This window comes from Saccostrea cucullata, unplaced genomic scaffold (assembly GCF_032062105.1).
Source record: "Saccostrea cucullata isolate Sc308-1 unplaced genomic scaffold, CSIRO_AGI_Scuc_v1 ctg493, whole genome shotgun sequence".
Lineage (NCBI taxonomy): Eukaryota > Metazoa > Mollusca > Bivalvia > Ostreida > Ostreidae > Saccostrea > Saccostrea cuccullata.
This window is the reverse complement of record NW_026921470.1, coordinates 171,487-184,395: the sequence shown is the minus strand read 5'-3', so window position 1 is coordinate 184,395 and position 12,909 is coordinate 171,487. Positions and strand designations below refer to the sequence as shown.

Genomic DNA, 12,909 nt, shown 5'->3' with positions numbered 1-12,909 from the left:
CACTGAATTGTCGACGGATTTTTTCCATTATTTCCCGATCATGACAAGGAGCAGACGGCGGGTGTGACCGGTCAGCAAGGGATGCTCACTCATCCATGGCATCTGATCCCACCTCTGATGTTTCGGAGGTCCGTGTTTGCTCTGCTCCTATTTCGTATTGTTTTATGGACTTTGATATTGAATACTATTCGTTATCTCCATATCCTTTTCATTCTCCTGTTTAGAAATTGAAATTGTACTTTACTACATATTGAGTGAATTGTGTTGATTGGTACTAATATTCCGTGCCATACCTGACTATTTCAATATGTAGCGGTAACGAGTTGTTTTCGGCTGGTTCAATGTGTAGCGGTAATGAGTTGTTTTTGGCCAAAAAAATGTAGCGGTAATGATCGGTCGAAATTTTTTAAAAAGGTAGCGGTAATGAGTTGAAATTTTTGGCGATGTAGCGGTAATGTTGACCTCAAATCATTATCGCTATATTTCCAAATTTGACATTACCGCTACCAAAATGGTTACATTACCGCTACATTTAAAATTTTACATTACCACTACACTGCCTATTTCATTTGCAAGTGGCTTATACAAGCATAGATTGATTAAAAGTACAACATATATATGCATAAAACTTTATTCAATACATTTTAGAATTTTTTAAAATTGTTCATGGATAAAACAAACAGTGTTAAGTACAATTCTTAGTTAACCTTGGACTTTCAGTAAGGCGTGACATTCTCTACGTTACATAATTAGCTTCTGAAATTTACACAGCTTTCATTCACTGTTGAAATATACATAGGAGAGAAATTTGGGCGAATGTCAACAAGTGTAGCAAAAAGCCAATAACAAGGTCTCGTACAAAGAGGTGGGGCTTAAGTCGTCTCATCGTTGTCAACAACAATTTATAGTTGCTGATGTTATCAATTTCTTAACCAATGAGAATCTGTTCGCCATTTGACAGAAGCTAATTACGTAGCGCCGAAAATGCCACGCCTTACTGAAAGTCTGAGGTTAACTGAGAATTGCACTAAATATATTGGTAGAGCTTTGAAGGCCGTTTTCTTGAATGACGAACTACTTTCTGGGAATCTCTAATAATGAATAGACTTTATATTCCTGTCATTGCTGGTTGATTCTATATACAGTGTATAGCGATAATAAGTTGTAATCGGCTACAGTCTTGTTGATAAAATGTACAGCGGCAATGTCCGAAATTTCGAAGAAATGTGGTACATTTATATACAGTGTATACAGCGGTAATGTTGACCTCCCAGCTCATTGACATCAAAACGGACGACTTTTCAACACTTCGTAAAACCACTCTCCCCAATAAATCAAAAACTATGGCATGTTGAGTTGAACCCACTATTTGCAAAACTTTAATATTGGCAATATATATTGAACAGTTAGCACTAAATAGGATCTTCATATTTCACACGTCTATTCCTTGTGACAAGGCCTTCCTATGGATACCAACAATTTCGACCATTTGACATTGACTTTGGAGTTTGACCTAAATTTCTTTTTTTAACCTTTACCCTTGGCAATAACTTTTGAAAAATTGATGCTTAAGCTTTGATACTTCACATTGTGTGAGTGTGGGTTTTTTTATGACAAGGTCCTCCCCTGGGTACCTTTAATTTGACCCTTTGACCTTGGAGTTTGACAAACATTTTAAAAACTTTAACCTTGGACATAACTTTTGAATGGTTAGTGCTAATGGGCTTTCATGTTTCACAGGAATATTCTTTGAGATAATTCCTTTCCTTGGGTAACAGCATTTTTAATATCTTGACCTTAAAGCTTGGATTGCGTTTGAGAAACTTAAGCCTTTGCCAAACACTCCTTATGGGAGCATCAGTGTTTCACAAACACTATTGGTTTTAGGGTTTGATTGAAAAGAAAAATGGATGTCTGTAAACATTCATATTCCAGATTCTGACAAATCTGCAGCTCTACAAAACAAGAGTCTGGATCTTAACATCTTAAGACAATGCTTCTTTGAATATTTATTCAAATATTTGCTTGTTTAACACAAACTTTTTTATTCAATTTAAATAACAATTGTAACAACAATACTGTACAGCTTCTACACCACTTAAACAAACAGGCTGAAACAAACATAAAAGAACAGATTTCCTATATCTTTTGAATAAAATATCAATGAAATATGTTGGCAACAATGAACATTATTCGAGCTCAAAGGTCCATTAACATTACAAAATAGAGTGGGGCAAACATGGACCCCCAAAACATTAGAGGCGGGATTAGGTGTCATGGAGGAGTGAGCATCCCATGCTGACCGATCACACCCGCCCTGTGCTCCTTGTCATGATCAGGAATTAATGACAAAATCTGTCGTCAATTAAGTGTATAAATAATGGACTAACAATTAGTGTGAAAAACGTCAGTCATCATTTGACTTCAAGATAGATTGTATTTGCTGACTAGGTCATTGTATCGACCATAGAACTTACAAAATGATTACTTTAAACGAGATTATTTACCCAAGCCTTTTATAAATTTCATAAAAATTAATGTTTATATATAACAAATATGTCTATTTCTTACATAACAAATATGTCATATTCTTGATTCTGGTAACAGGATGATAGGAAATTTACCATCATCTTTTACTAATTCATAAAATATTTATAAATACATGTCCACTTTATTGATTAAAAAATACTTATTAATGTTCACTTCCAAAAAAATTATAAACTTTATTAAAAAAAATCATTGAATTTGTGAAAAAGACAACAACATAAACAGATAATGTGCAAAATCACTTTCTATCCTTTAAGTAACACTTGAACACAATTTACAAGGAAAGCTACATTTTAATACAATTTCTTTGGTTTCAATGATGGAATACGACAATGCAATGGTTAATGAAAATCAGACATACAGTATATTAAAGAAAAATGGAGCATTTATCACATGTTTAATGCCCAATTACAACCCAGATCTGAATCCAAATGAAAACTACACAACAAGAAAAACAATCAAATTGAAAAAAATCATCTTGGAAATACTGTTTCCAGAGAAATGTTTGTCCCAATTTTTATGTTTGCCCTCTGTGCAAGAGAGCTAATTAAAAAAAGGCAAATCCTTAGAAAACAGTAGTACATGTATTGTATTAGCATTACTGTGTTTATAAAAATTTTAAACTGGGGCCAAAATAAAAAATACCTTTGTTTCCCCTAACACGACCGACCCAGTTAAATCGCACCGACTGAAAAGATTTTGTAAATAAGATGATTCAAATATTTTTTTTATTGTTAACCAAGTTTTATAAAATACAATTTCATCAAAATCCGTTTTTTATCAGAACGGCCGACATTATTCTACTGTGATATTAAGCATTTGTTGGAAACAAAATGGCGTCCTGATGTGATTACAGGGCATAAGCTCTTCATAAAACAATGGCAACATCTCAATCTTATGGTTTAGCTAATTGGAATTCTTCACTCTTGAAACAATTCGTTAATAAAATTTATCATGACTAATTAAGAGTGCTTCGGAGGTGTCTTGGCATCTCCATGTGAGTGAATAAATTTTCGAAAGGGAATTTAAGGTACATGCGCGTGATACATGGTAAGGCCCGCCTCATCAGTAGATGAGGGGCCCACCTAATGAACATATCATTCAATTTCACTGCATTTTATTTAATTTGAGTATTGATCTAATAACCAATTCATCTATGTTCCTTTGTTTACTATATGCCATTATGGAACTATAAGAGTTGTTGTAAATATGTCTGCATATTCATCCTGATAAATATAATTCAGATGCACTTTATTTATACCTTTATTTAGTGGTTAAATTCACGAATATTGTTGTTTCATCAATTTTCGTTGGCATCAATTTTCGTGGATTTTATAAAATAGACAGTTTCGGGGATACGTAATTTCGGTGACAAAAGCATTGCCTATACATATGAATGTCACATTTCGTAATTCAATGAACATTTGAATTCGTGGATCTGCTCAACAACGAAATCCACGAAAATTGGTGCTCAACGAATATTGATGAAACCACAGTATGACATTGTATATTGCATTTTTATCATTTGTAGATTAGGTTTGGTTCATTTAAATATTGTTAACAGTCTTTCCAAATAGTTTTGAAATCATGGTTTAGCTTCCTGAGACGTTCAGTGTATTTTTCTTTGATTAGGCCCTTGAAGATTGGTTGTTTCTTTGCTTTTAATCCCTTTCGAGATTTGTTAGGACGACACTTAAACATCTCCCCATTGCTCCAAATTTAGTCGTACTCAGCACCTTTTTGCCATAAAGTAGTGGGGGATCTTTTTTTATCCAGCATCTTCTGCGACACTGGACACAAGTTTTTTGGTCCCCTTTGAAAGACTGTTTTCAACGTTACTCATTGGGATCTGAACCTCCGATTTAAATTTAGCCACTTACTTCTTAACTCCAAAGCAAAATGCTCCAGAATCACTGCAAATCTCATAGCCCTCAAAAAAGTACATTGATCGTCTATAGGCTATGAAGGCTGATGGAAGGTTTGAAAAAATATACTCGTTTGTCTGGTCTTTGTGTATTTGAGAATCTTGTCTATTTTAGTCAATTGAAATCGATGTAATGGAGTGAGATATTTCACAAGTTTAATTAAATAACAGTTGAGAATTAATAATCATGAATTTTGCTTTTAAACGGCATATGTACGATACTTGGCATTTTGTTCACACATCGATTTCCTTTGTACTTATTTATAAAGGTATTTCCAAAGGTGCTGTCAGAAAATAAAATTGTTTACCTACCTACCGACCCAACTTGAGAATTTAGGGTCGGGTTAGGGGAAACAAAGATATTTTTAATTCCGGCCTGGGCAAAATAATTTTCAAGCATGACAGAGCAAAAATATATGTGACTTTTGAAACAGTACCATTTTGAAAAAAATTATCATTTTCAAAAAACAAAGGCCAAAGAATCATGAAAATACATCAATTATAGATAAACATCAACACTCCCTAGTATAAATTTACTTCATAACCATTCTCCAAAAATATTCATAAAACAAATGCATCTGATCCTTTACATGTGTTCCAGTAGTGATGACAAATCTGTCCTACATTACATAACAGAAGCCTGCCAGGTTTAACAAATTCTCATTGGTGACTAGAGACTAATGACTACAGGGACATTTCATGGACGTTCAGTTTTCCTGACAGGGGATGGTACCTATACAGTTTTACTCACCAAACTACGGATATCACTAACCAGAATGCTCTCTAATCCAGAGGAATGACTTAGACCTACGGCTTTCAGCTTCTGAGTATGATTTTTTATGATAATGAGCAACAGTTCAGAATTTAAAACTGTAAATAACAGAGTAAAATTCTGAAATGGTTTCCTTTCTCAAGATGCTTATGAAATTCAAAATATGGTTCACTTAATGATAAAGGTTGTTACCATAATGCTGAATTGGCAAATAAAATAAAGAGTTCATTAAAAAATAAAACTGTTCACAAAAGCACCTAAACAAGGAAAAAAATTAATTATTCATAAAGAATTTTAAAAAAATAAAACATCTAATAACTATTAACTTCAGGAATTAAAAAGTCCCTTCAGTTTATTTCTATCTTCACTGTCTTTTTTCTTTTGTAATTCCTCTAAGTTTTTTATTTCTTTTTGGACTGCCGTAGATAGGGAAGGATCAAGGGTCATGACCTTGTTGAAGTCGTCTCTGGCCTCCTGGGGATTCCATGCTCCAACATGTGCCTTAGCTCTACGAAACAAAGCCTTGACATTTTCTGAAAGAAAATAAAATCCCGTAGCTAATAATGGTAAATCAGTTCTATCTTATGTGAAAGGAAATATAAAAGCAAGAGAAGATTCACTAGGAATATGCTTCTTTAGGTCATAATGCCCCATAAGATTAAACTAAAACTAATTTTGAAAAGTAAGGTTAAAAAAAAGATTCTGGAAAGGTTAAAATCATGATATGACAGATGATATCATTTAATTTTTGAAATTTGAATCTTTTCAAGCAATTACATGTAGATGGATGAATTCTCACAATTAATCAATTACAATTAATAACAGTTACTGTAAAACAGTCAGAATGGAAAATAAAACTGACATGTATATAAGCTATCGATGTAGTATATCGGATGAAGCTGAATAATACCTGGTTCTCGTTTCAGTACAGTGGATGTGTGTTCTATCACAGGGTAAAAGTCTTTTAGGAATAATTTACACTGGGCGTAATTTAATAGGAAAGGGATCTTCATGCCTTCTAAAGAGTTCCACTCTGGTTCCCCAGGCTTCTCCCTAAAAACAAAAAATCCAAACCATGTACAGATAATAAAAAAACCAATGTAGACATTGATTTCTTATTCCTATTTTTCAAGGACACTACCTGTATAACACCGGTAATTAAAATCTTTCTTCCCTCCACGCTGTATACAGGAATCAATTGATTCTGTCTGATATAGTACCTAATAATTATCTTTATGATCTTATAAACATCATTTATTGCTATAATATAACTATTCTTAAATTTCTTGTAAGAACCAGTTGTAATTGGTTCATTCAGAATTCTCTTTACTAGAGTGGGGTATTTCTTGAGGATCTGAAAATGTAGTTTGCCTCATATGAAAATGGCTGAAACTGTGACTATATCAGAGCTAGAAGATTCTTTGTCACAAATTTGTTTGCAAATTTGTTCTATGCAAAATGAAATGTTACAAAATCAAACGTAGGCAAAAAGAAGATTATTCAAACACAGCTTATCTTCCATTATCTTCCATTACTTTCGGAATAAATATAAAATATATGGTTACTGTCTTGAAATATATTGCTTATATTTCAAGACATACCGTATCGCCGTTATTTTTAGCAATGTGCTAATTTTGGCTTGTTTTAGCGTTTTTATGGTTAGCCGCTAAAAATTAATCTCCAAATTTTCACCCTTCATTATGCCTACTGAATACAAGAAATACCCTCTGATAAGTCTGTTTTATAAGCAATTTTACTTCCACCTAGTATTGCATTTATTCAACTTTTGTATAAATTGGTATTCAAAGGTATATTAAACATATTGATTCAGAAACTTATTAAAAAGATGATTTTCCCCTCTTTTGCAATGTATCGGTACTTTGTGTCCACCAAAAAATGTTCCGCAAAAATTATTGGCATACCTTTGAGCAAGCAAAACGCCAAATTTTACATCCGCTAAAGAAACCTGCTATATGGTATATCATGTACTAGTATTTTGTTTATCCTGCAACATATATTTATCCACTTGCAATGGAGTTGGGGGGGATGCAGTAATGCAATAGTGTGCGTGTGTGTTTGTTTGTGGGTAAGTTAATCCTGTGTAAAACGGAAGTGTCATAATTTCATCAGGATCAATATTGAATGCTGCCTCAATTTATAGGTATGCTCTTTGCGAGGGTATGCTCCACTTTGTGATGCAGTTGTTACATATGACGCCATGACATAAACATTGCAATATATACTACGTCACTTGAGAAAAAAGGTATCATTTTTAAATATCTATCAGGTTGGTCACATGATCAAATTCCATACAGCTTAAAGGGCTGTATTTATATCTCAATAGATGTTTAAAATGATACCTAATATTTACATTTGTGACATCTTTATAATATATATTTGCTGGTGGATAATCTTTAACAGTTACACATGAAATGTGTCATTTTTTCAAAACTCAATGGCAGCCGCACAATTTTGATCCATGACTATCAACCCTTTTTTTTATGTCACTAAAAAATTACATAAAATGAGGATCCTGTGTTTAAACAGATAATATAGATAGGCATTGCAGAAAAAGTGTTAAATAAAAGAAAATATTTGCAAATGGAATTATATTGCTTTTAGAGCATCAGAATACATGGATAAGGCTTTACTAGGGCATTGACCAAATATTGTTTTATTTGGTTATCTTTGTTCATTCAATACAAAGTGGTGATTGAAGGTCAAAACATGTCTGTATCCCTTCATTCTAAGTAAAAATTTTTTTTAAACAATAAAATGCTTTCTTTGAATTTAAGTACGAAAATTAATGCTGACAAAATACCAGTCTGATTAAAATCAGATCCTTTGATCCGCTCACATAGATCGCTACACAAGGATCTGAAGAAACTCCATTCAAAGTCATCTCCTGATGACCTTTCTTATTAAAATATTCACTAAAATTTTGACCAATTAGAAAGATGGTACTTAAGCAACATTCAGGAAAATGATTGTAGATTGAAGTGAAAGTAGCTATGGAGAAAATTTTATCTTTTTGTACAAAACAAAGAGCAAAAAAACAAAAAAAACAAAGCAAAATTAAGTGTTTATTATATTTCTTTACAGAAAAAGACTCTGGACTTCTCTTGGCAGGCTATGGAAACCAGATCACACTCGGGCTTTCACTTTTGTAAACAAACTCCGAAATATTCTGACTTCTTGGAAGTAAACACTTGATTGGATATTAAATGAAAGGTCACCAGGAGATGACCCTGAATGAGCTTTCTTCAAATCCTTATGTAGCGATCTACTGTAGATTGCTAATTTTACGCGAGGAATTAAGCATCACGTAATATCGCGAGAAGCATCACTCGCAAAATTAAATTACTCGCTTTTATTTTTATGGTGCTGAAATCCATGTAAATTCTCTTGATCAACCGTCCACTTGTAAATTATTATTCTCGCAATTTGACAGTAAAGAGCAATCTTGCGATAATACTCACGAAAAATAAGCCATCTACAATGCGGATCAAAGGATATGATTTAAATCAGTTTGAAAAAATAATAACCTGCTTAATAGCTGCGACATTAATTCTGAATGTACTAACAACCAAAGAAAGACATTTATTGTTAATATTTATATCTGTATATAATCATTTAAAGTAAGACTAAAAAGATTAATTATTGTATAATTGATATGTACATCATAATAAGTTTCATTGATGGAACAGCCACTGATCAATAAATCTGTATAGATGAAATGCCTAGAGTTGTTCATGAACTGAAAAATGGCAATGGTTTTCTTAAGAAATAATGGAGAAAATATTCAGTGAATGTAAATATAAACATGATAAATATATTCTTATTCTAACTAGACTTGCTAAAAATGAAGTTTAGAAATGTCTTCATACTGGAGCATCTTTCTATAACCAGAATGTTTCCTTAATTGTCTTCTACTCTAACCAGATAACAAGAAATGTTTCCTGAGTTGGATAGCTTGCTTTAATGTGAAGCTTAGAAATGCCTCCTTACTTGAGCACCAGTTGTTCCAGAAAACTCAAAGCCTCAAAATATTTCTCTGCTGCTTCTGAGTATTTTTTCTCTGAAAAGAACTTGTTGCCTTGTTCCTTCAGGAGTGGGATTTTCTGAAGCTTTTCTTCATCTGTTAATGTCCAGGAATCCTTTTCATATTCCTCTGGTCTTTCTACTTTTACCAGTTCTAGAAATAAAACAAACTAAATAGAGTAAAAGAATATGCTCATAAGCCTATTGATTTAAAAGAATATTTTGTAAAATTTATGTGTCTCTTTAAATGAGTGACAGACAGACGAACCTAATATAAACCTGAGCTGTTTGGGGTTCTTCATGAGTTCATTAAGGTCATCAAACCCCACTCCATGTTCAGCCATCATCATTCCACAACAATGGCCGCTATCATTGTGATTGTGAGCTTTCTTCTCACCGTAATACTCCCGTAATGTCTTAGATACAACTGGGTATACAGAGGTATGCTGAAAGTAAAAATAGAAGATGTCAACATTAATCAGCTCTAATAATTATGCCTCCCTTGACTCTTTTGTTTTAATTAAGTACTTCTTTAATGACTTTTTTTAGCAATCTTTTTACTCATGTTTATGAAATAAGTCATTTGGCTGTGTTATACTATGTTAATCTGAAGGGCAAATGTATTGTGGAAAATATATAAATCTGGAAAATGATTTATTTTTTCAAACTTATTAATCTGAGTTAAAGCATTAAACAATGTAGCAGGACCCAAATATGACTTTGACCTTTCACCTAAAAGTAAAATATACCAGTATTTTGCTTTTTAAGCTAAAAATATAAAATTGGAAGAACAAGAATCATATGAGAATGGGACATTTACAAAGTGGCCTCTGAGTGACAACATTGAAGAATGCTTTTGTGATATCATGCTCTCAAATTTCATTGACCTTGAATTTTAAAATGGAATAACTATTGATGAAAAGTACAGAAATAACATTTATGATTACAGTTTTACAGCAAAATAAGGCTGCATGGGCAATTTATGAATACAAAACTTACTGATTTTTCTACTTTGAAGCTAGCTACTTCATTTAATCTCATTGTCCGTAAACAAGTTTCCCAAACTTCCAGTTTGAATTTCTTCCCAAGAATTATTTCCATTGGTTTGTTATACTTATGGCTGTCATCAATAACTGTGTTCTCTTCATCACAAATTTCTGTCCGGAAATGAAAATAAAGCTGTAAAAAAAGAAAATATGTAATTTATTATTGTATTCACAGTTAGATTCACTGACTTAAAAAGAAACAAAGCCATATTTGTTAACTTTTTACAGACATAGAAATGAAATAAAAATTTGTTAAATTAAAGATGAATAAAAAGCAAAATTGCAATGAAATTTATTTCTCTTAGTTTCTTTCAATGTGGTACTTTGGGATATGAAGAAACTGTCCAACAGCTTTACAGCCTGTTGTAGTTTCAGGTAAGTTAAGTGTATCTTGTATCTAATTATCTATTTCTCAATTTTTTTTTATATTTAAAGACATTAAAAATCATATGGAGTGGGTGAGTTGCCCACTTGGCACAGTGGAAGGCGCATCTACTCTAGAGATGCAGAGTAAAGATCTGATCTTACGTTGTGAGTTCGAATCCACTGCAAGATAAGATCATATAAACTGAGGTTCGGTTTGCATTAGGTACAATAAATATGCCGCACTGCTCAATGGGCCTGAGTGTTGAGAATGGGTATAAAATTGCAGCCATTGTTTGCAAGTGATGCATCTCCACATGAGTGAAAAATTCTAGAGGGACTTTAACAGAAAAAACAAACAACACAACCAAACGTTAAACAAAAAGGACCAGAAAATAAACAACACTATCTGAGGATCAAGTCACATTCAGCTTAACTTTTATGGTGAATTCAGGGGAAAGTATACTTTTAACACCACTGAATAAAACAAATCTTTAGTTCATACAGCTATTGTACCAGGTCTAGTACAATCTATTGATTTAGCTATATAGCTTTAACTTAAGCTATTTAGCTTTATTAAGCTATTCAAAATAGCTTTATTTAGCTATTTCATAATTTATATACAGTTTTTCACAAAAATTATTTTGCTAGAAATAAACAAAAAGTCACATGTAATTGACTCTTCATATATGTACTATGGGCTATGTGTTGAGGCATGAATAAGTATGATTGCTTCTCATTGTGCTGAACTGTTACCAATCAATTATCTTGCTGACCTTAATTGGTCTCCTGTATAATATTATTGTAGAAGTAACTGTATCAATTGCTTTATATAGCCCCAAAAACTTGTAGAACTTTGAGTACACAGTCTCTCAAGGAGGCGTAATTTGATGAGTGATTTTACATGCATTATTTTAAGAAGAGTTCAAGGTTGTATATCATCACTGCACCAAGGTGCGCTTTTGTGAAAATTTACACCTTTTGCAAAACGTGCACACATGTAGTTAAATATCTAAATTAAGCAACCGGTATTCTGAATAGCTTAATAAAGCTATATAGCTATTTAAACTTAAACAGGTCCAGTACAATCAGTACATTTAGCTACGTAGGTAGAATTACCTACGTAGCTTTATTTACCTACCTCAGGTAGCTTTATTTAGCTATATTTCAATGTAACTTTTCTTTTTATGGAAAAGAGAGAAAAAATTGCAGTTAAATGACTATTGATATTTATACTAGGGAGACTTTAAAAAACATTCCAAAGCAGAGATAGTTTAAACATCGCTGTGTTTGGTCAAAATATAATTCCATTGTTTGGTTATCTGTCTGTGCGGTGAGGCATGACTGAGTATGATTACTTCACATTGTGCTGAATAATATGGACTTCTTTGTCATTTCATTCAAGGAGTAACTGTTCTTACTGTCATACAAAGCCAAAAAACTTTCAGAACTTTGATTGCAATTGCGCAGAAAAAGACATTACTTCAAGAGTGATTTTTTTCATGAATTGTTTTCAGATGTGTTCAAAGTTGAAAACGATCAATGCAACAAAATGATAGTTTTTGCACATCCTGAGAAAAATGCTTTTTTATAGAAATAAATTCATTTGGTAGCTAAATCAAGCTACCTGAGGTAGGTAAATAAAGCTATGTAGGTAATTCTACCTACGTAGCTAAATGTAAAACCTGTTAAAGCTATATAGCTAAATTAAGAGATTGTACTGGACCTGTGTAGTTTGTATTTGCTTTCTATAATGTGAAAAAAAACCTCAAGTATAAAAAAAACATGTGATAAATTTATAATATAGTATATTTTCAAACCAATTAAAAGGAATCAAAAGGAAGAAGAATACTGGAAGGATAAGAACGTTTACCATGTTTGTATGATAATTAGTTGTAGGATCAGCTGTTACTTATCTGCAAGAGAACTTAACTTTAGAGAAAAGTAAACACTTCTAAAAAATATCTATACTTTCTTTACCTTTGTTCCATTATCATACGACGTTTGTCCGCCTTTTCCAGCATATAAAACACGTTTTTCTATACCCTGTGCGAGTAAATTCGCGAAGTCTTCCGCCATCTTTGTTTACAAAATGTTTTGGATCTGCATAACTTGTACGAAAACACATTCGGTGTGCAACTCTATTTTTCGTGTTCATTAAATAAACGATACTTTCCCTTTTTTGAAATATTTATTGATTACATATACTTTGTTTT

The 12,909-nt window shown here is 32.5% G+C and overlaps 1 protein-coding gene across 1 annotated transcript; it reads right to left on the bottom strand.

Annotated features, from left to right (window-relative positions):
- Positions 1 to 4,853: 4,853 nt before the first annotated feature.
- Positions 4,854 to 12,786, bottom strand: LOC134260053 (AH receptor-interacting protein-like). Its single transcript, XM_062742638.1, has 6 exons — positions 12,674 to 12,786; positions 10,284 to 10,463; positions 9,553 to 9,730; positions 9,252 to 9,438; positions 6,154 to 6,296; positions 4,854 to 5,776 (listed from the first exon to the last, which is right to left on the bottom strand). Exons 1-6 carry the CDS (start codon positions 12,770 to 12,772, stop codon positions 5,571 to 5,573), a joined length of 993 nt encoding a protein of 330 aa, XP_062598622.1. The 5' UTR covers positions 12,773 to 12,786; the 3' UTR covers positions 4,854 to 5,570.
- Positions 12,787 to 12,909: the final 123 nt, after the last annotated feature.